Source organism: Anopheles bellator, chromosome 1 (assembly GCF_943735745.2).
Source record: "Anopheles bellator chromosome 1, idAnoBellAS_SP24_06.2, whole genome shotgun sequence".
Taxonomy (NCBI): Eukaryota; Metazoa; Arthropoda; class Insecta; order Diptera; family Culicidae; genus Anopheles; species Anopheles bellator.
The window spans coordinates 24,795,590-24,819,964 of record NC_071285.1 but is presented as its reverse complement, the minus strand read 5'-3'; the positions used below and the strand labels follow the sequence as shown (position 1 = coordinate 24,819,964).

Below are 24,375 nucleotides of genomic sequence, written 5' to 3'. Positions count from 1 at the left end.
CGTATAGCAGGTGACGAGCTTGTCGGGGCCGTAGTCGTAGCCGGGGATCGCCGGGAAGTAGTGGCCGTGTTGGCCGCCCGCGGGGGCTCCCTTAGCGCACCTTGGGCAATCAGGGCATCGGCCGTCATTGGTTGGTGCCGTTCGGTGTTTCGAACGTCTCCGAGTCGGGGCTCCCGTAGCCACTGGAGCCGTCGTCCCGGTGCGGGCCCAGATTGCTGGGATGGTGTTGCTGCTGCTGCTGCTGGGCTGCTGCGTTCTGCTGCTGCAGGTGCTGTGTCGGGGAGGTCAGCAGCGCATTGCTCGGAGCCATCGTCGAGGACAGCGATGTCGAGGGCGATGACGACGACGACGAGGACGAGGACGCCACCGGCACCGGGCCCATCGAGGGGAGCTGAGGTTGTTGCTGCGACTGCTGGGGGTTCGGTAGAGCGAGCTTGTCCGTTACGTATGGAGGTCTATTAGCGCCGGCTGGTGGCATACGTCCACCGCCGATACCAGCACCGGGGATGAGATTTTCTCCGGCGGGCTGCCAGAGAAACGAGAGTAAGAGAGGAAACAGAAAGAGACAAGAAACGGAACGTCGGAACGAGATTAATTAATTGTGAAAAATGTCCTTCTCCCGCGGGCACGAGCAGAGAGAGTGTTTGGGGGCCAGCGCAAAGAATAAGAAGGTATCCAGCGTGCCATGACAAACGAAGAGAGAGAACCAAAAAAAAAAACGAGAAGGAAAACAAAAAATCCCTGCAGCTCAAGTGTGTCCTCGAGCGCGTTGGAAACCCTGGGAAGAGTCGACCTTCCTTCTCACTCGCTCACTCTCCTTGTCTCGGTGTCGCTCGCTCGCCGAAGGGAGGAAAGTTAAATATCTTTCTCGCGGAAAAACACGTAAAAAAATTAATTAACTTTAGCTAATTAAACATTGTGTGGAACACAGTGTCCGAGCGTGGGGCCCGAGGGAGGTTAGCGTGGGTGACGGCCGGAAGTGAGTGGGAGCGGCGAGGATGGCTTTCCACGGGTTTTTATTTTATTTCGTGCAACTCCGCTGTGTGCGCCATCAAGCCACGGGTTGCAGTCTGTCTGTCAGCTGCTGGGCTGAGGTTCGCGTTTTTGGGCGGAAGTGTATTAGTAACGGTAGTAGTGGTACGCCAGCGTGGACCACGACGGAGGATACGCACCGGGTACCGCATTGGGCCTGATTTTAGAAATTGTTTCCAAATCAGTTTGGTTTTGAGTTCAAAGGGAGTAGAAGAATGGTGAAGAGTGTGGAGTTTGGTGGAGACACGTTAAAAGTAGAAAGAAAAGGAGAAAATAATGTCGAAAGGTGAGATTATTAAATTGCAACAAAACACAAGGCTATAAAAAGTTGAACAAACTAAGGCCAACAATAAAACGAATAGAAGATAATCAATAGGAAGCAGAGAGTCTTACAGCACCGTGGAAATCCACGAGATTTACCTTAAAATAATAAAACTGAGCAAAAGTAATTTGTTTCCGTTTGTTAGATGCTGGAAAATACTCCTCAAGAGTAGTAAAAAAGTTGAAAATAATGAAAGAGAACTGTTAAACAGAGAAATAAACGAAAAAAACGAAACGAAATGGCAATGGTTCTAGTAAATAATATGAACGAATAGTTTCGGGTTGGTTAAAACATGAAGAAAATCGCAAAATCTTAAAATCAAATGTAAAAATGTTCATTGAAATTAATTTAATCGATACAGTAATAAAACTATTCAATTGTAGTTGAATGAATGCGAAATATAAGTGAATAAAAGAAGCCAATTATATTTTAAAGGAAAGGATTTTTGTTTGTTTCATTTTGCTTTTTACTCTTCCCTGGACTTTGCCGGCAAAATAGATACTTGGCTAGGTTTCGTAACAACGGACGATGTGTTTCTTTAATTTTGTGCTCCATTTTGTAGGTAAACAGTACCGAATAGAGAGCATTTATTTCCTCTTATTCTTAAGATCAAGCGTTTTTCTCTCCCTCACTCCAAATCTAGGCCATTCTAACGGGCCATCGTCAACGGGAGCAGCGTCCATCATCGTCGTCGTGGGCCTATTGCACCTTCCCGCAGGACCCCACCCCCACCCCCTAAGTCCGGTGCGGTGCAATGGTGGCCGTGACGGTGGTGCGCGGCCGCACTCTCGGAGTGTATTCTAATTATAATTTTTTAATTATCTGCAAAAGATTAAAGATGCGGAAGGAAAGTTATTATCCTTTTTATAATTAATTTTCTTTTGTCCGTGTGTCCGTTGACCGGCCCTGGCCAGTCAGGATGGACCGGATGCGCCCACGCGGCACCCTGTGTTTCTCTTTCGGCTTTTCGACCGCGGAAAACCCAACCGCGTGGGACCGTTAATGCCGGGGCCACCATTCGTTGTCCTTGTTTTGGGCAACCACTGGGCTGGCTGCTTCTTGTGTTTGATGGTTGCTTCTCCGCTCCGGGGCGTAGGGATTTCGCAGTTGTGTACCCAATGCAGCGTGTTGTTGGCCTGCGCAATGCGATTGTGATTGTGCACTTTCTTATGCAAATCGCATAAACTGGACGAAATTAATTGGGAACAACGGGGCCTTTTCCATAAAATGTCTAATGGGCTGCTCATAAAGATTCTTATGGTGGTCAGCGATGTACATAAAACTGCGAAACAGTTCAATGCCCACGCATTTAACAGACAGATAGTCCAAGTTCTAAGAGATACAATTTAAAAGACAATAGTAACTTGGATTGACAATGACAATCCATTACTGTACAACTAAACAGGAACAACATAGTAGTAGACCTCTGACAATAATTAATGTAGGCTTCTGTAAAGAAACTTGAAAAAATACATCATAGCAGAACGAATCAATAAGAATTTCACGAACCAATAAGAAACGAACCAATTTCATATTAATCCATTTTTAATCCATATACCAATATATGCAACAATAGCTGATGTGTCCAATAAATGTTCAAGATGTTTAGAAGGCACGCCAGATGCCCATTTTTTCCACTCTGTTTGGAACATGTAGATTTCCCGATAGCGGGCGAGTTCTATTTAACGACAATAATAAAAGAAAAAACTACAAGACTTGTTCACTTTCAAGAAATCACTTTTCTGTATCCCGCTGGATGCCAAGGAGCAGCATTCGTTCTCGAATGTTTCTGCATCACTCGGGGTTAGGCTTTCTCCTGATACGGCTACGATGTCCATCGTCTTAAACAAACTTGTTTATCGATTCTCCATACAGCTTTTATGGATAGTTTTTCCAAACTCTAACAACAACTATAAATTTTTGGGGCCAATATCATTTGACAATGTCTGTGTTTATATTGATTATTGTTTTCAAAAAGTTTCATGTCTATTATATTCATAACTTTTTACTTTTAACGAATCACTCGTTTTTGTAATTTCAAGTCAGTTAGCATTGACTTTATGGTTATTTCAAACAAAATGTATTTATTAACAGACCTATGCTGAATGATCAATGACCAATGCGGGATTGCTCTCAGCTATGATTCCAAAGCTCATGTTTAAGACGTCAAATAATGATATAAAATGACCTTACGATTTTTTTTCAAACATTTGCAACTTTTAGACCAGCCCAAGTCCAGAGTGAAGGTGCGATTCCCTCTTGTTCTAAAGCATTCGGCCCTTTTTTGGCCCTCTCCTTACCTGTTGTCCCTTTGCCCAAGAATTTGTAATTTAATTTACGTTAACAGCGCCTGTCGGGGCGACCGCACTTCTAGTGCTTTCCGGGGCTCTCTAATGCTTCTAGTCCGCTCGAGGCGCATGTTACGCGCGAATCTGGAATTGAACTGTGATTTGTGATTTGCCCCATTTGGGTGTCCCGAAATTAGTTCCGAGTACTAAAACCCGACGGCCCGCTACAAGTTCGTTGTCGCGTGTCCGTGCCACTCTGTCACTCTTCACCCGCGCGAAACACGAAACGCAATCAAAGATCACACGCACAGAGATCAATTAAATCTTCGCGATCAAAAGGAATTGGTTAATGAGAACGGCAGCCGCGCGCGAAAGACGACCAGCACGGGGAGGATGGTCCAAATTAAATGCCAAAAATGAACGAATCCTTTCCGCCTTCTGCGGGGTACGTCCAGGTGCCTGAAAGGACGGAAGGGGGGATGCGTCCTTACCGATGGAGCCCACCCCAGTAAAGGGGTTTTCTCGACAAACTTTTGCCCCAACCCAACGCCCAACCCAAGTGGACAACGAAACGCCCGATAAAGGGCAGCAGAGAGGAGAAAGAAAACATTTGCGGAGGGTGGAATTTCCAGCACCGCCCGGTGCCACCCACTCCACTGGACTGGGCTGTCCATCTCCCGTGGGGGGAGGCGGGCACGAGCGGAGAGCCCCGAAGCGCCGCTAGTCGCGGGCGGCCGGGCGACTGATTTATTCGTTTTAATTAATAACAAAAAATGCCGCCGATTTCGTGCGGCCCTGTCCAACCGTGGGTGGGCCGAAGGGGCGCTGAAGAGCCGTCCCCGGGTGAGCGGGTGCTAATGGTGTGTCAACGAGAATAGGACACCGACGGCGAGAGTGAGAGAGAGCGAGAGAAGGACGCTAAGGCTCATCGAATCTCGTGAAGGGCTTCCAATCCATTTCACGGTCCAAGGGGGGCGGCGAGGTAGCGATAGGCGGGAGTCACGGGAACTGGACAGGTAGCTTCCGCCCTCTCAGGAATCCTCCCCACTCGCACCGTTGGCCGGTTCCTGTGGCCGTTCTATTACAAAATTTTAATTAAATTCATTAAAAATATTTTCCAATTCTTCATCACAGCAGCTCCCTCTGGCGGCCGATAGATGTGTTGTGTGTATGTGTGTGTGTCCATCGTGTCTTTTTTTAATCACTTCTGGTGGGTGGCTGGGTGGGCGAGCTGTGCGTTTCCATTCCACTTTGGGCCTTTTTTTTCGTTCCGCTTCCGCGCGTATTAAATACATTTTTGTAATTAAATTATTTTTACGTTTGTTTTTCGCCGGTCAGGACATAACCCACCCACCGCCGGACACCCCCAAAGCGGAAAGCGATCGTTTCATCGTTACCGCAGGGATCTTCTCTGCAGGACGCCCCCCCAGGACGGGCCACACTTTGTGCGATGAAATGGAGCCGTCGGAGGGGAATGGTCGATCTTTAGTACCATCGGTGGTCCTGCAGGCTTGTAGTGCTTCTGTCAATTTTTGACACTTTTGGACTGTGACTGTGTGGAAGATTGTTGGCGGCAGCGTACGGGCCACGACTTGCAATGTGCAATGTGCAAGGATGCACATTGTATGTTCTAAAACATGTGTGTATTGCCTACATTTAGGGGCTCCAATAGCGCTACGTGTTAGTGCGATTTTTGGTCCAACGATGAAATATTGTTGTGCGATTCCGATAACAGGACCATTACGTTCTCCTGTTATTTCGGATAATTGCATTTAGGTGAAAACACTTTTCTAGCCCCAGCTTCTCTTTGGTCTTCCACTTCATATGGGGTCCTTGGCTAAACAAATCAACCGACACATAGATAAAAATTAAAAACATCTCACTCACTTTGTTGATGACATCTGATAAAGAATATTCAATTTTTTTAAGTGTGTACTATATAAGTTTTCAAACTTCAAGTTCAGAAAATCCTTAATCAACAGCTTCAACATCAACAGTCAGAGCTTGTTTTTCGAAGATCGCAGTGCTTTGAGTGGATCGAAAAATTTAAAAATGGTATTTTTGACTTAACAAGCAAAACGTCGGAGGACTGTGAAGAAAGAACTTTCTGATGGAACAGAAAGGTGTGGTGTATCCCAAGCTCATAGAACCTGATGAAACCGTTAATTTAGATCACTACCGACAACAAATGATCCATTTGAACCAAGCAAGCACCAAGCAATCAAAAAACGGCCGTGTCTACTAGTCAGTCATGGAGGCGCCAGGTGCGGCTCAATGACCACTGCACCTGGCGTCCCCATGACGTCCCCCAACACACAAAGCAAAACTGGTTCAGAATACGATCAAATCACTTGGATGGGAGTTGCTATCCCCACTGCTGTTGTCGCCAAACTTTTTCCGAACATCACTAGACTCTTTCCGAATATGATGGTACACGTTTTGGCTGAGCAGCGCTTCGTTTTCTACGAGGAAGTTGAAATTGGATGACTAATTAGTTCACTTAAAAAGTCGAAAAAATTTTCGTCTGGGAGTCCATGGTTTAGTGGAGACATAGGAAAAATGTATGGCTAGCGATGGCACATACTTTGAATAAAATAGAATTTTTCATTTTAATGTAATAAACATTTGATTTCTTTGAAAAAAAGTCATATTTTATAGTTTTAATCAAGTAGAAAGTTTATAATTAAGTGTTAAGTTCAGTTTTATTGTTTTGGTTAAGTTAAATATGTATCGCGTTTTCTGGCGTGTCACCAAATCTGTTAAACAAAAACGTTCTTCTGTAAGCTTTGACACTTAGTTTTGTTTAAAGTTTGAAATTTAATACCTACACTGTCATTTAACATTGAGTTTGAAATCTAACGCAACAGCTACAACAAGTAAATTAAATAACATGATTTTTTAGTACTTTTTAGTAGAAAACGAAACTCCGGTTTTGTTGCGTTATACTTAAAAAATATAGCTACATCCCAGCAAGGAGTTAGTTTTCCATTGTCAAGGACATTCACTGATTGGCTCAAGTGACTCCATTGCACCGTTAAACACTAGCATGCGGCAGTGTGGAGAGTGTGTTTAGAATGCATGAAACTGAACATTATTAGCAGCCCATCGCCCATTAAACATCGTCTTCTACGGCTGTGGGTGCGTTGCTTGGGTGCTTTATTTATTTAAGATGAATTCCCCAAATTGCCATCCCTTCGAGCCGGGTTTCACTTTTAAACGGCAAAAGCAAAAGAAAAGGCGGAGAAAGCCATCGCCCCGCAACATGGCGGCGTGTGTCGATGTCGAGTTTGGCGCGAATATTTGCGAGTGGATTCACGGGACGAACCGCTCCCGGAGAGAGTTGTCTGGTTAGTGTATTGCGGCGTCGGGGAGTTACATTAACCAGCGCTGCAGGGCGTCGAGCACTTTCTTAAATAATATGATACTTTAATGGCGCCCTTAGCCATTAGGCGAAATTAAGTTTGACAGCATGATTAATAATGTGCGAGAACGCAACGGCGGCCGGTTTCCGGTTTTCGGGTTTGTGTTTTATGATATTGGCGGGTCGGCGGAGGTCACTTAAGTGAATTGCATTGCGTCGCAGCGCCCGCACTAGGCTGGGTGTTGGTCATTTTTGGCCCACCCGCGATGGAGTTCCACAATTTATTCTCTTTTTTTACGTCGTCGTGAGTTTTTTTTCTAAGACTTCTCGCGTTTTTGCAAACAGAAAGCAAGACAGAGCGAGACAGATTCCTTCTTGGCTAACGAGCGTTCTTATGCGCGGGCCGCAATCCGGTGAGTTTTAAGTAAATAGTCAGCAAAAAGGAGTTGACTCCACGTGACCCTGACGTGACGGTCACCACCAGCACCGCAACGCAAAAACAATGCCGGAACGGCCCCGTCACTGGAGGTTTGTAATTAAATTTTTTGGGTCAAATAATTTTTCCCCGGTTTTCATTTCGCGGTGGTTTCTTTTTTCCGCCGCTTTACTGTCGCCCGTAACCGAAATGGTCGACCGACCGACGGAAAGTGTAGTAAATCATTTCCAGCTGGTGACGTTTGGCTGCCACTCGCTGGGATGGCCCACCATTGCCGAATGGCGGAGGTACGACGCTGGCTGGCAGCCTTCGGGAACTTCGTGGGAGCATTTTAGTGCTTAAAAATTAGATTTGACTTGTGTAGAAATGCGAATGCGGATTTACATCACGGTAAGTATATCTAAATGGGAAAATTGTGCCGTTTTTGCTCTAGAATCTAGATGAAATTATTCTAGTAATGTTAACGTAATGTAAAAGAACTATGTTACAGTCAAAACTCTCACTGCTGGAGATCAATAGAATAATACAATAACGATTGAAAATAGCAACAAAGTGCTTAGGAGCTAGACAATTTTACTTTACTAAATAGGTGCTAATTTCACTGTGTTAAACTAAAATAACATGTAAGTCAGTTATGAACTTTATAAATGAAATCAAATGACGTAATTTTTAATAAAAGTGACGAAATAAAATTAAATAGAAATTAATATAATCAAATTATTGTCAAAGGATCATATTTTTTTAACCACTTTTAATCGGTATCATTGGCCTGGTCGTCCCGAACAGGGTTATGTCATTAGCTTGCTCTAAGTATTATTACCTTTCACTGCGACTAGTTTCGTTTGTTTTCTTGTTTTGTATTCTCGTTGTCGTAAATATTTATCACAAAGCATTATTATTTAGTTTGCTTGTGTGCCTGCAAGCTAAATGACGGCATAGCTCTGCTTCTGACACATTCTCCACTCTGACTTAATATCAATCCCAAACGGCAGGACTTTGGGCACTTGCCCACACATATATATAGGGCCAATACGCACACATGCGCGCTCGCGCTAAAAACTTTCTCAATCAAATCGTCGAATCGAGAAGGCAAAAAAGATCGAAGGCCAAACCAGAAAAAAAACATCGGAAACATGATGCTTTTTGTCTCGCTTTCTTCCTTTCTTTCATCATCATCATCGTCGTCGTGCGCCCCAGACCTCAGCATCATCATCATCCTGCTTGCCAGCCGGCCCGAAGTAGAAGTTTCTTTTTTTCAATTTTCCTACACATTCTTTGGAAAGTCCTTCCGAGCCCCGACCGATGGAAATTCAATGGAACCGCGCGCGCCACCATCCGGTGGTTCCGGTGATGGCCATTGTCCGTGGGACGTGGGTTGGCCGAGGGTGTGCGTGCGAACAGGAAGAAGGAAGGATTCTAATGTCGCTCCGAAGAGGCCCCACGGACCGCCGCCACTGGCCCTGACGGACGGTGGCGTTCCGGCTGACGAATTTTTCCTTTTATTAGGTATATATTATTTTAGAGATAAACTGATTTAATTTTACGCTTCATATGTTTACAATCCTTGGGAGTAATAATCAATAACAAATAATCTGATGCGCCATCGTCCGAACGATCGGCAGTCAATTTATTTCGCCTTCTTTCGCCCTCTCGCTCTTTCTGTTCGCTTTGTCTGTGGCTCCCAATTCAACCCACCGATGTGGATGAATTTGCCCGTTTTGTGTCGTTGACGTGTTTTGTTTTACCCTCATTTTACCACTTTGTTCCCATTCTTTTACGTGCGCCATGATTTCGTGCTTCAAAGTTGACAATGTAAGTGCTTTAGTGTCTTTCGTTTTCTTATTACTTCGTGTTTTTAGTGAATTATTTCATAGCTTTTCTCTAACATTGATATGTTTTTCTTGAAATAGGATAAATGAAGATAACTTTTCAACCTTTCACATGTTTATTTTGAAACGTAATAGATAGTAGATTGAAAGTTTCAACATTTTTACGAAACTTAAGAGATCACACGTAATAAAACGAGTGATGTTTTCACGAACTTCACTTTAACCTATGAGCACCACCGCGTCGTTGTGTGAACCGTCGTCAGTTAACCGTTTCTTTGGAGTGGCTTACATCGTTTAACTCGATTTCGAGGGGCGAATAGTGATTGCCCTAATCAAAATGGCACACCCGCACCCGGTTCAAGCGAAGCATATCGCGGGAAGGCGGGCCCCACCAAACCCACCAAGCTGGAAGGTCATAGTACGGTCGACGCTCGGAGGGTGCTTCCGACCGTCCGCCCGAGGGTAACATTACTGAGCCGGGTGGGGACGCCATAGTGCATTGTAGCGAAAGAAAGTGAGCCACGGAAAAAGGAAAGTCAAGGAAATCTTGCCCCGTGCCAAGAAAGTGATGGAATTCATTTACAAGTTTTTAGGTGGGAAAGTTTAAATTAGGTTCGAGGTTCTAAAATGCTGCCAAACCAGGCCAGCGGGGCGCCGGGCATGCGAGCCAGGGACCGCGAATGGTTGTTAATGTGGCTGAGCCTGGGCGGCAGGCCACCGAAGTCTTGAAGGTGTCGTTTGGGGCGAACCCGTATGGGTGGTAGCGTTGATACATCGGTAGGGGTTTTCGGGGAATGGATCTTTGATTGAAAATCTGATCCTGGCCTGTTGAGTACCAAGTAGCCCGAGTCCATTATGTGGTGAGCCTGGTGCCGCACGTCACTGCATGACTGTTGCGTTAGAACGAACCAGCCCTTGGACAGTTGTGGAGTGGAGTACTGTTGTGTTTCAACTATAAAATCGTTTCCCTTGCTAACGATGATCTAAATTATCGCGTTTTTTAGTTTTAAACCTTATGTTATGCTGAAGGGGAATACGAGCATAATGTTGTTGGCTTGTGGGTTTGTGTGGAAATTGTTTGCAATTTTCCATAGTCTAAAATGTTGGTGGCCAAAATTGGTAGTGAATTAGTTTCTTGAAACCAAAAGATAAAAATACTAAATAAACATTAATGATGCTGTGAAGGAAAAAAAAACGTAATCTATCAAAGCAATTCACACCGAAAACAGGAAAGTAATAGTAAATAGCAAGCAAACTTAAATAGACAAAGGTAATTGAAAGTTGAAAAGGAGATGTACAAATCTATAGCTCTAGCTTAGCTAACAATAAGGTTCTTTAGAGAGGGAAAGCAGTAAAAGATAATAATCATTTTGAAAACCATTAAACAAACATGATAAAAATGATGAAATAATAGAGAACAGAAATCCTGAGTGTCACGAGTAATTACAATTATTATTATTTTGAAAAACAGAATGGAAATATGATAGTAACTGCGAATTTAAAAATAATATAATAATGACACGTTGAATACGAGGTGTGTTCAAAAAGTTCTGAGGTTGCTACTCTCGCCACTCACTTATGGTGACAAGTTCGGCTATTTTGAGTAATCAGTTAGTTTTTGACAGCTTTGTGCTTGGGCATGTTTTAGTTCATCGTCGATTTTTCTTTGCTCCAAATAATGGATGGCAAAGAATTTGTATTAAATTTTGTGTGAAAAACGAAATCAGGAGCGCGAATGCATTCGAAATGTAAACTGTGGCTTATGCTGAAGCTATTATAACCCGAAAATCAAACATACGTAACCCGCGTAAGTACAAAATTATCTGAACTTTTTGAACACACTTCGTAGTTATAATAGCTATTAAAATTACAGCCGCTCATAGGCTTTCTCGAATCAGCCTGTCTTTTTTGTGTTTACAGTACTCTTCTCATTAATAGTTTTTCGCTCGAACGGCTCATTTAAAAGTGGCAGCCACGAGCCTCGAAGCATCATCACGGCGCGCTGCCCTTTGTGCGGCCAAATGAACTGGATGCGGAGGCTATTAAATTAAAAACCATTCGATAAACACTATCGGAGAGCCCCGTCATCGTTCGTGTTGCTGCGGACAACGCTGCCACCGCGTTTAAATAATGGGGGTCTCGGTTGGGGATCGCCTTCACCGTCCATCCATTCGCCGGCACGCGAATCGACAAAAACCCCAAACGCCCAGAGAGAGCACAAAAAATCCGGGAAAATAAACCACGGTTCGGGTTCGGGCCCTGCCGTTAAAAAGACAGAAGATACCGGACACCCAATAGCAAGAGCAAGCAATAGACACCGAGCAGAAGAAGAGTGGATCCAACATAAAGCATAAGGACACCAAAAAAAGCATGCAAAGTTTCGAAGGACGCCTGCGGGCGCGCTTGCGGTTGGACCGCGTGTGGCCACTCTCGGTTCGCAATTTGTGGCGGGTCTTTGCGTGTGCTGCTGCGGGTAGGTAGTGGCTACGCCATGGTGCTACGATCTCAATCATAGATAACGTTGCAGTTACACATTTTTATAATAGCTCATAGCTTTGGGTCGGGCGAAGCGTAACGTGAGCCCGTCAGCGGCTTGCGAACTATTGTCGAGTGACTCCTTAAACGGACGTATGCGTCAAACACGACCTCGCTGCTCACGGGGTGGCACACACGTGCGCGTGTTACACATACACGGCCTTGGTGCCGGCCGGCGACGACGACCTTCCCGACGAGTTTCGAAGGGAAAATCGGTGCTCCGTGGTTCGATAGTTCGGCCATCGAAAGCACCCCGCCCCAGAAGCTAATGATCTATGTTACGGCACCTAAGCATCGGCTTCAATTTACTTCGAACGGCGGCTGGAAAGGTGAGTGGCTGTGTGTGTCGGAATATGTGTGGTGGAGATTAGAAAAATGGAGTCCTTGGCGGTTGATGCGCTAAGCGCCCCCCGGTGGGTTTTCGGTGTACGGTCGGAATTTATAAACAGTGTCTAAAGTTTATCGCCCGACTGGACCGTTTTCTAGCTTCACTTTACATTTATCAACAGTCTGGGATCAGACACTCGGTCTGGGCTCGGTGAAGTGAATTTTGTGCTAGGTTTATCCAAATTTTGTTTGACTTGCTGCTCCCAATTTACCTTATTGCCCCAAGCGCTCCCGTTTCATCGATCGACTCAAGCCAACGGCGGTCAATTCAACCAGATAAAATATACAATAAAAATATTTCTTACACCGACAAGTAACCGTTCCGTTACTACTCAATTAATTAATATTCTAAAAATAAATAAAAACAATCCCGAAACTCTCTGCCCTCGAATGGGGTGTGCTGTGTCGAGTCGAGCGAGTGGCAGCAGCCAAGGAGAAGTTTGCCGAAATTCGTGACAAAAACCACTGATAGCACACGCCACACGCGCCACTCCGGCGGCCACAGTGCGCTAAATTAGTTTCTCGCTTGAACGATATTGTTTATAATAATGATAATAACTTCAGCACAATATTCTCGTTGCGGTTCCCCAGCCAGGGACAGGGGGCGTGTGACCGTGTCGACGGGTATCGCATCCGCCGAGGATGAAGATGTTTTTTGTGTTCGCCTCGCCCGTTTCCGTTGCTACTGGAACACATGCCCATGCCGCTTAGCACGCGGTGTCTCGGTTCTTTCGTCCTTCGGAAACGGTAATGGCGCGATGGGTGCCGCGAATTCGCGAACCTTTGCGTGTTAAGATATGTGTTCGCTTTCGAACACATTTTTAGCGATACTTTACCTATCAATTATGATACAAATTGGCCCATATTATGATGAATGATCGTGCATTTCTTTGATCCTTGAAATCCTATGTGTTATATAATTTACGAAATAAAAAGGCAAATGTAAGCACAAGAACTTCCGTCACTAACTTGGGTTGTAATAAAACTGAAGATCGTTTGAACATGTTTCAGCCATTTCGCTAAATTTAAAAGCTGTTTAAAAGCTGTTTAATTAATTTAAGAAAACACAGTAGTGGTTTTGTTGGAATTGGGCTTAAAAGGTCTTTCAAGGCACCATGAAAATTCTTCTAGACATGCCATTTCTAGCAAAAAACCGACAAAATGGAGAGAAAGTTAGTTAAATGAACAGGCAATATGATATAACCCTTCAAAACGCTTCAAAATAACAAAAACTAGTACCAAATAATACGATCAAATCAATATGATTGACAAAACGGATAGTATTAAAGTACAGAAAAGAATCTGGAAATTGAATATCGGCCAGTTCCACTGTGCGCTGTAGGCATCGAAAATTTATGTCATGTCCACACCTGCATCTACTACTCCATCGCACGGCGTCTTGAATTGTGGGATGCACCCAATTCGCTGCCGGACTGCGGACAAATTTATACGGGAGTTTCTGTCCTCCGGTCTGTCTGTTGATGGCCAGCCAGCAACCCACCATCGCCTCGACGCATGTGGCTGGAACCATACGTTACCCTGGCACCTCCCATGTGTCTCTCGCCGGATGCGCACCGGACGGCAGCAGCGATGGCGGTTTTCCGAAAGAACCGGAACACGGCACAACGGCCGACGGTGACGGCGGACGACCGAATATCTGGTCACTGGCCGCCAGCCCGGGACCGCTGAGCTAGCGGTAAATATGCACGGCGAACAGAAATTGCAATTACTACTTGCGCATAGTTCCATTGTGGGGCCCTTCCTTGGCCTGAGCGGCGGGCGGAGTGCGTCGTATGGCTGAGGCTCCTTCGTATGAATGATTATCCGAGCGCGTCCCGGGTGCCCGGATCGACCGACGGACCACCATCCGTACTGGGGCCCAGCTCCGACTTGGAGCAATATTTTCCCGACGTGAGTGAAGATTATTTATCTTTGATTATATCGATCCGAGGCCGGCTGAGCCGAGCGAACATGAGAGCACCGCCAGAGCCGAACGTCGCAGCTCGTTAGGCACCGCCGCAGCAACAGGAACCAGCAACAGAAAATTATTAGTTTATAAAGCGGACCTCATAAAGTGCGGTAAATCAACAGATCCTGGCCAGAGGTGACCACTTTCCAGCACGGCCGCTTCGTAAGGCGCTGCAACCCGACCTGATGTTTCGGGAGACACAGGGTGTGTAAATTTGCTCATGTGTTTCATTCTGCCCATAAATTGGCCCTTTAGGGTACGGTTCATCGACAGGATCGAGCCGAGGACACCCGAAGCCGGACGTCACGACGGAGAGTCGCGAAAGCGACGAAACTGATATTGTGGCCTGATAGGACCAAAATATGTGATCACATAACACGTGGCCGATTGGCGTCACCGGCCAGCGGGCCACCAAATTATGTTTGTATGCTCCTAATTATGTATGCGGTTGGCGGCAGCTTCAGTTTTTCCCGTTATTTTGAAGGGCGAGAGAATGATCCTGCCTAAGTTTTACGGTTCAACTGTTCCTGCAACATAAGTCACAAGTAAGAATCTGTTCCTGAGTGCTGAGAAAGATGAGCCATTTTGCTGACCAAGTTCGGCCGTTGAATTTTAGTTGTATCTGTGTTGCTTCGTACCGAAACAAAGTTGCTTGAAAGTGCTCGAATGTTATTTTTGTTTAGTACAAGAAGCAGCATCAACAGAACATAAAATCCACTGAGATGCAGTGTTACTTTTGGAAAATGAAGATCTCTCAACCCAAACCAAGCCACTGCTGGGAAACGCAATTTTATGAAACGCGTATGTCAACCGACTGATAACGGCTGTAAATGATTGAATACGTAAAGTTCAATAATAAATCTTTACCGTTTATAGGAAATTTAGAACTCAATGAAGATCGACAGGGTGATAATGCGTTCGGTTGCGGCCCTTCGAGGTGCAGCATCTTGCTTGTGCCTTCCACGAAGCATAAACCGGTGGTAGCAGAAACACCTTCCCGAAAAATACTCATCAACGGTTTTTTCTACCGCCCGTTTCGCCGCCAATCACAGCCGCACCAGATGCCGAACGGACTGCGACCCCACCGTCACCGCCGGTCTGGTAATTTATATCCTCCATGTTTGGGGAACGGGAACCAGACCGGACCGAGGACCAACAGATTGAAACTGCTGAAGCTCGGCGGCGGAGCGTTATTTGTGATGCGCCATTTAATGTCACATGCGTGATATTAAACTCGTAACTGATTTTTACGGTGCATTGACGATGGTGTATGTACATTACTTCCACCCATTAAGCCGCACCTTCGGCTATGGCTGGGGCCACCAACTCACGGCGCGGTCGGCACAGGTTCCAGTCGGTCTCGGAATCTTGTAGCGACATTTCCAATTTCATGTGTCTCACGTTTCGACAGGGCACAATCTGGCCATCGCAAAACGAGACATCACTGTTTTTGCATTCGATTGTTGGCATTAGGGATACTATTTTGAAGAGAGTTTCAACTTTCAGCTTAGCTCCTTTATGCCGTCTTTGCTTACGTGTTGCTGTTTTACGGTTCCGTTTTATTTAAGAACGACCATTTCTGTTATCTTTCAACTGTCGTTTAAGTTGTTTAATGTTTCGGTTTGTTATTATCGGATTGTTCGAACCGTGCATGCTTCTTTTAAGCGTTTTGCAGCACAATTGTGGTATTTGTTGATTTATGGTTTTGAACTCATTTTGTTGTTTTACCGTTTCCATTAACGGTTTAATGTCGTCGGATAGGTGAGAAGAGGCTTCTTAAAGTTCATTGCATACCGTTAATTTTATGCACGCGTTTTCTGTATTTTATCCTCGCGTGATAACGTACAGCAGTTTGCTTCACACATTTATATGCTGACGAAACGAAATGTGGTTAATAGTGGAATAGTGGTAGTGTGGTTAATAGTAAATTCAAAAATAAAACTCAAAAAAACGATAAAACATAAAAACAGACATCGTTGGAAGGTGACGGTTGAAAAGAAAAGAAGTCCGAATTTAAGCAGAATGGGATGTATTGGGATGGCAAATCTGCCAGCACAATGGGGGGAGAATATTGATTTTACCTGTAAATTACTAACTTGCCTCCGAATGTGCGCTAAGCTAGATGGGTTACACGCCATACTGGCAAACACTAGCCGCTCCTCGTAGTCATACTCGCATAAAATTTTATTATCACATAAATAGAAACGATCACCGACGCAGAATCTGCAAATGGAACGAGAGCACAAACAAAAGGTGGAACGTAAGTGATCACAACGCGGCGAAGGAACACGTTTTCTTTTCATAGGTCCTTTGGTTTCACATTACAGGCTAAATGTAAATTAGATAGAATTCGCACCACGAACGGCTCACCTATGATTGCACTGCTGACAGGCGAAGCACTCCAGATGATAGACGTTGTTCTTGGCGCGCATAACCATCTCGAAGGCCGGTATCACCTTGTTGCACGCCGCACAGTAGCCGGTCGTGCCGAACAGTCTAAGATAGTCTCGCTTACATAGTATTAGGTTCGCTTTAGTATACAACGTTGAGCCGACCTCGCCGAGGCGGCAATCACAGCAGCCACACTTGAGGCAGTCCTCGTGCCAGAACAGGTCGAGCGCCTTCAGCAGGAAGCGCTCGGTGATGCGCTTCCCGCAGCCGGCGCAGTCCTTCGCCAGGCCGGTCGAGCCGACCAGGTTCGGGGCGGACGAGACCGACGACTGGATAGCCGGTGCGTTCGGTGTGACTGTCGTGTGTCCCATGGCTGCCACGCTTCCGGTGCTGTGGGTCCGGCTCGGTTGTACATTGACTGTGTGATCGTTGATTGATTCCACTGCCGAGAAGGAGAGAGAGCGAGAAAAAGAGGTTGTTAGGTGAGGCGTTTTCAATCGCGGCCGAGATAAACCACAAAACCACTAAGTTACTAACCACACTAAGCCAATCTGTCTAATCTAAGAACCTTTTTCAATACATCGACCTCCGGTTGCAATATTTTCCACTCATTTGATTTCGATCTTTTCTCTTCTTATCATTTTCGGTTTTCGTTCTTCTGTTATTCACTCATTTCGGCATTTAGTTTACTTTTAAATTGTGACTTGTTGATGTGTTGTACAATTTGTTTGTTTTGGGTTTACTTTTCATTCAGCTGATTTGAGTAATCTGCTGTCGTCAACAGGCCCGCATACACGTTTTCAAACTTTAGTTCTACTAATTAGTAATGCGATTCCCTCTTTCACCTTGTTTTGCTTCTCACTGTTGTTGCTTCTCGCTGTCTACTTTCTTGATTACTATGTCGTTTTGTCGTTTGTTGCTTGCTGTCGGAAGAAGGAATGATCAGGAACTGTTAAATTGGTAAAGTTCGTGTAGATTAACCTCCTGTTTCCATATTCCGTTACGTGAGCACACACTGCACACGTACCAATAATAGCTAGCCAAGAAACGTTGCGCTCCTTCGAAGGAGTTAGCTCCAATCATCTGGCCATTACGTAGCATTTCCGGGAAACCGGCGCACGCCTGAGTTCGAGGGCGCGGACGCGCGTGTCGTGCCACGTATCATCCAATCGCACTTCCGGTCTCTCATCTTCCAGCGCCATCCTGGCCCGGACAATATTAACCGCTTGGTGCCACCGGAGACAGACCGTGTGACGACCCCGTGAGTGTGGACGCCGACGACACAATTGTGCAATCCTTTCCGTTTTATCCCCGGTATCGGACCGAAAATCAATTTCTCTCAGCCCAGCCAACCTTGGGCCTCTTGCAGGACGGGGGGCGTCTCGCCGTCCCGTGTCCCCACGTCCCCCGGACGCTGGGATACAAATTCATAAATGTAGATAAACTTTTTCAATCAGCAGAAATATGATTGCAATTTTTATTACGACCAGATCCGGTTTTCTGGTTTCCTCGTCGTCGTCGGGGGTTCGGTCGGGTTCGGTTCGATTACGCTTGCCTCGGTTTTGCGCCCAGTTCCAATCCAATCACATGTCGTTGGCTCAATCTTTTCGGGGCCACCCCGGTCCACACCAGGCGTCCGAGATGGCCGCCGAGGACGAGATGATTGCAAATGGCAAAAACGACTTGCGCTGCCCACTACACCGGCCAAGAGCGAGCGAGAGAGCGAGAGAGTGGAAACTCACACTCTGGAAGACCTAAACACACACGCGCGCACGCACTCAAGAAAGTATTTGGTGTCTCCGACTTGCCGAGCTGTCCACGGCACGGTCCATGCCCTTCCGGTTATCCGGACTCGGATACGTAAATTCGCACATACACGCGGGAGTTGGTGGCGCAATTTCTTTTGGCCTTGCTTTTCCCACTTTTCCGGTGTCTTTCCCGCCTTTTCCCGCTTTGTTTCTGTCTCGCGCTGAGTGCTTCGGTGATCGTTTGAGTGCAATCAAATCCCGGCAAATTCCTGATCGTACGGGATGCTGGGAAAAACTATCTCATCTCATTTTTTCCCTTTTATTTGTCCCTCTACCTTTTGTCTAGTGTGCACACCACTTTCGTCCTTCGGCTGTGGGATCACTTTCGCCAACTTCCAGACGCGGTGGGGTGCGTGTCCAACATTCGTGGGACCGACTCCGGTCCGACGCGACTTCTCACCGATTCATTGTCTTTGGCCTTCAGTGTCCTCGGCTCGTGCCAAGGAGCAGTGCACCAAGGATCTGATTCGCAAATTCAATCAACCAATTCCATTATTATCTGCCGTCCTCGAAGTGACCCGGGACCCATCTGTGTGGTGGTGGGGCGGGTTGATGTACTATTTCAGGTTTGTGATTCGACTTCACACACAGTACGTAACCCGTTTTTTGGTTCCGAGCAGCGATGCACGGAAGTTGATGATTGGAAAGGACCGCCGATTGTACCGTCCATTCCTTTTCCGGGCACATCCATTAGGGGGTGGCGTTTTTGATGGCGAAGATGCACTTTCGATCTTCCTTAATCAGCATTGGCCGTAGCGGTCTCAGAAGCACTCGAAATGGCCAGGACATTCGAGCACATTGAACACATTTACTGGGTGCGTAATTTGTAGCGTTTATTGGATACGTTCGTTGGCTTTTGGAAAACAGCAGCAACGACTTTCAAACAAGAAATTCTTAGTGTAATGTGGAATATTTAGTTTTCCCATTGCAGGTATGCTCAAAGGTATGCTCAGACCATTACACTCCATCGATTCGGATTCGCAATAAAAAGTGTTTTTGAGGATATAAATCCGTCGGCCAGCATTCCGGCAACCGGGAATGGATCAAGAAATATCGAAACCTGGATGGGTCCGGAAACAATAACAGATGATTCGGAGGTGCCCAACGGAACACTTGAACTTGGACGAGGAGAAAACTAAATATGAACCCTAGTGGAAACTTACCAAACCACTATCCAAAGGGCGGAAATGTATTGTAAATGGTCCATCCCTAAGAAAGCCTCTGCCCAGGCAGAATGGAAACAATTCAAACCAAACATTCTGCATGCAAGAACGGTGTAATTTCCTCAAGTATAGTTCAAAATACCGAAAGATAAGAAATTCCCTGCGATGCTGCAGCTGGATTAGAAGTATCTAAGATCGAGTACAGTTAGGAAACGGAAAACAAAATTTCAGACCTGTTGCTCAAACGAACGTCGAAGTGTACCGAACGTTTTATCTTGAGGTACCGCATTCCGGCTGGAATATCGTTGTTCAATTTTGGTTCGGCACCGTTCGAGTTCGATGTTCCAGTAAAACACCATTTTGGTCTAGCTACTCACCACCTGGATTTATGTTTCACATTTTCTGTATTCGCTTTGATTGTTTTCAAGTAGTTCGTATCGCGAACAGACTCGTACGGGTTCTTGGTATTCCTCTAGTTTGTGTGTTTGTTTCAAATTTAGCAGTTCGTAACCCTGGCATCGTTACTCCTGGCTGTATTGAAAACTCTTTTATTCTATATTCGTGTGCCTATCAGATGCCAAAGACTTTCATACGGTTATTCTTTGAGTAATAAAATATTTTATTCAGAAAATGTATTTTGAAAAAAAAAAAAACGAAACATGAGTCAATTACTAACTTAATCGAACTTAATCATTTAATCGAATATACCAACAGCCGAGCAAATTTAATTGAATGAAGGACAGCACTACAACATGTTTGTTTTTACTATGGATATTTAGTTCGACAGACCAATTTGTTCTTATCATTCGTCTATGATGCACCGATTAATTCTTCTGAATGAAGTTGAACTCACTCTACTCGGACTAGCAGATAAAACACAGATACAAAAACAAATAAAAAGACTGCAGAAAAAGATTAAGACAGTTTGCCAAAACGGTTAGGAACGTCTTGTTGGCCCTTTTTGGCGAAAGGCACCAAAAAAATACCCGAAAGGAGAATAATGAGACATTCAAGTCGATGAATAACAGTAGTTTTTTGTTAAAATAAATTGACGGATGCAGTGGGTAAACAACATTACGAACATAATGTACTGGTTCTTTAAATCTACGGCGATTGTGGCTGAAAGATGGCTCTTTGGGCTACAATTTTCAACAGCAAAAGCGTAAATAATTGTCCGGAGCAATGGCACTGATTGAGCTAAACATAAAGATTGACAAGAGATTTTTTTAAGGGTTCACAGGCCTAGTACCCAGTTGAATGTATGAAAAACAGCGTCAGCCAACATACATCGGTCGTACGTAACTCCGTTCCCTTCGGATATTATAGGTTACGTCGAAAGGATGAGCGATGCAAACCCACCAACGGCAAGGGGGCAGTAAGTAGCACGTAAAAATCGCCAAGACCCTGCTGCTGGCCAGAGCCTCCAGAAAACGGACCGCGTGTGAACATTACCATGAAATGCCAATAAAGCTGAGGCGGCCAATAAAACGCAAATCAATACGCAGTTAGTCCTCGCAGCGTGAGTACGCAGTGGTTTAATTTGGGGCTGCTGTGCTGCTGCTGAGCCAGGTCTTTTTATCTGGGCCTCGGCAAACCGTTCGGCAAGGATTAACCGTATCGGCGGACGCGTGCGGATTTTTACATAAAACAACTCCCCGAATGTTCGCCCGTCAACTGTTGGCGCTCTTTTTTGGGTGATTTGCCTGTTTCTGCCCGACCGTTCTGCCCGATATGAGGATTCCATTTCCAATATTTGGCATCACCTTCACTTGGGCACTTCTGCCACTCGCGTTTTGCTCGGTTTATTTGATTTTAATAGATTCATGTTGCTTTCCGTTTCGTTTTTCCTTGTCCACCGTTTGGCTTCACATATATTACTCGGACATTTATGTTTACGGGCCCTTGTTGGTTTTCAAGTTCTGTTTTGTTATTTTGCGACTTCGGTTTGCGGTATGATGCTTTGGTCTTTTTTTACGTAAGCATTGGGCTGACCGGGCAAAAAAGGCGCACACAATACTGCGTGTGGCGTGCGGCAAAGTATGAAAACATACATATATCGGTATCGGTCATAAAATATTGGATCAGCGGTTGATGAGCTTTTCGTTCGGTGCTCCGCCGGATGCGGCAAGTTTCAGTTTGGTTTACACTGATAAACCAGCGCAGGTGGTGCGTATAATCAAACCGGCCGGCCGTAATCAGTGACCGATGGGCAGCCGCGCGTGTGCAAATCGTAAGATATGACGATTTGTTTTAGATTCATTACCCGGTGGGCCGAGCTTTTTACACGGGGCAGTGCATTCGACGATTGTTCGGTGCTGGTTCGATCGTTTTTTATTAACCTTATCGACACACCTTCTTGTGGATACGGAGGCCAATGTGAAGTTCCTTAGTCTCACTTGAAGTTGAAGTTGAGTTCAGTCATTTTAGGCCGTATATAAATACAATCCCATACAATTTCCTTGGTAGCTTTGGCTTAGATCATTGTTTGCTTTAAATCAACTTCAAAAATAATTGTTAATGTAAATGTTTTTTATTATTTTATTTACAGGTTTCTGAGTTAGAGTGACGAGTTATTGTACACTTGTGTGCTGTTTATTCTTTAATGTTGTTCACTCAAAATAGATTGGGAACTCGCTTTGCGTGGAAAGTCTCTTTGCTGTCAAAGTTGTCCCAAATTAACACAACGACAAATTTAAAGATGGGATACTTAAGGTTTAATTTAATATTTTTAAAGAAAAAATCAGGAAAACTGGCACGGTTCGGCTGTAAGTTTGATTTTCGTTTGTTTTGCAAACGGGGTAAAATTTTCGCTCCATACCAATCATTTTACTTTACTTTTCTCTTTCTTCTTTCCTACATTTTAGGTTTTGCAAACATTCTTTGCTACAATTTTAATTCATATATTTAAGCATGGTTTTGGTTTTTATTACCGCTTTTTGGCGGCGAAAACAAGGAACGTTTGACCTGACAGAGATTCACTGTTTCCGAATGCAGATCGAACGAAGATAAACATTTCTGGCGAATGCTGTTTGTATTGCTTCTTGTCCAGTAATCATCATAAGTTTCACCATTCCCAGTCGAACTCCAGTCTTCCATTGTGCTACCAGAAGTCAGCCGAACATTATTCATGAGATGCGAAAGCGATTGCATTAGCGGCATATGTGCAATCAAACTCAATTTCACGCTCACGTTACAATGACTAGCGACAAGCTACACGCTCTTCGAGATCCGGGGAGCAAACATTGGCCATGATGACAGGACGTTCGCACAGGACCTCCTCCGTCCGGGCCGGGTGTATGGCCAAAAGCCATCGTGTATTGTCGTAATGAGCATCGCGCGTGTGTGCGCCCGTGACTGCCTGGCAATGTGTGTATTCTTTCGATCGTATTACCATCATTTGGCTATTTCCTTGTTTAATTACAATTCCACCCGGAGCGCTACTCTGGTGTCACTCTGGCCGGGAGCTGTTTCTTGCGCTTGCGCTGACGTTGCGCTGATGTAATGCCGAGGCTCTTGCGGGCAACTTTCTTGGCCAGCGCGCGCCATGTCATTCGGCGGGGTGCCCCCGAATGCACGTCGATTTGCTACAGCTGCACAGAGCACATTATGAAGGGTTTATTCGCGGGTCCGTGGGTTCCTTCGGTGCCGTTTCTGGTTTGATTTCACGCTCCCCTTCTCGGCCGCTGGTGGTGTCTTCGCTTTTCGGTGAAATTATTTAATTAAAATCCCGTCATGTGCATGCTGATTTCCGAAACGGAACGCCATTCTCTCTCTGACGGCGCCCGCTACCGCCCCGGGTCCGGGTTTTTGTAATTATTATCGAGAAAAGTAATTAGCATTAATTGCATCGCGGGCAATGAATATGTAATTAGATAGAGGGATATTTTGTATTCATTAATTAACATCTTATGTGAGGGATGTGGCGCAAAAGTTGGCCGTCGTCGTCGGTGCGCGATCTTTGTGAGCGGCGAAAAAAAAAATGGATTCGCGCTCGCTGACGTTCCCGTTACATGCAACATGGAACACTCGGTGTCTGCGAAACGTTTGCCGTTTTTAAATAACTTTTTAATGCGTTTTCGTGATTATTGGCGGATATTCATTAAGGCAAATTCAAGTGGAAATGTGCTAATTGATTTGTCGGCCCAGTTGCTACTATCATCGTAGTTTGTTGGTTGAAATGTAGCGTCTGGTCTTGATATGCTTTTGAATAGGTGGATTACAAATCTTAGTAGCGATCCTTCCTTCTACTTTCTGATACTATTTTCTATTCTATTTTCTATTTATCTTTTCTATGATTTCATGTTGTTCATGATGATTTCATTTATCTTCAATCATGTTGTATTTTTTAACATTGTTTTTGTTTGCGTTTTTGCGCCCTCCTCGCCTTAAATTCATAGGGAATGGCACCACAAACAAGTGATACTTAAAACCATATTTCCAAACTGTTTTTCGTTGTCAAATTATTAAACCAAATCAAACCAGCGTTCAAGTAGTTGACTTTGTTTTTTTGCAAGTAATATTTCACGCTAGAAAAAGGGTGCGAAAATGTGGTCGTCGTCTCCGTGCCTGTCGACTTCTTGCGTGTACTCCAAACGCGAAACGCGGTTTAAGTTTTTTGGGCCCAATTCAACGTCACTTCTTTCGCTTCCCAACGGGCGTGTAACACTTGTGACTTTTAATTAGGTCTCGGTGCGCAGTAAAACATGAAACGCGCGGTTTCTCTCCTAAACGGTAGTGTATTGAGTGAGCTGAAAAGTTTACGCTACATTTTTTTTACAACCTTTAGCCCAGTAGTAAAATTTTAACTCGATTTTTTGTTTACGTGTGTTTCGATGACCCGGTGAAGAGTGTTTA

General features: G+C 45.0%; 1 protein-coding gene across 1 annotated transcript in view; it reads right to left on the bottom strand.

Annotated features, from left to right (window-relative positions):
- The window catches only part of LOC131216193 (LIM homeobox transcription factor 1-alpha-like), a 106,758-nt gene continuing 82,383 nt past the window's right edge, over positions 1-24,375 (bottom strand). Inside the window, exons 3-5 of the mRNA XM_058210612.1 lie at positions 16,530-16,992; positions 16,241-16,382; positions 1-526 (exon numbers count right to left, since the gene is read on the bottom strand). Coding sequence (XP_058066595.1) covers positions 125-526; positions 16,241-16,382; positions 16,530-16,992 — 1,007 coding nt within the window. The 3' untranslated portion in view covers positions 1-124. The remainder of the gene's footprint in view (positions 527-16,240; positions 16,383-16,529; positions 16,993-24,375) is intronic.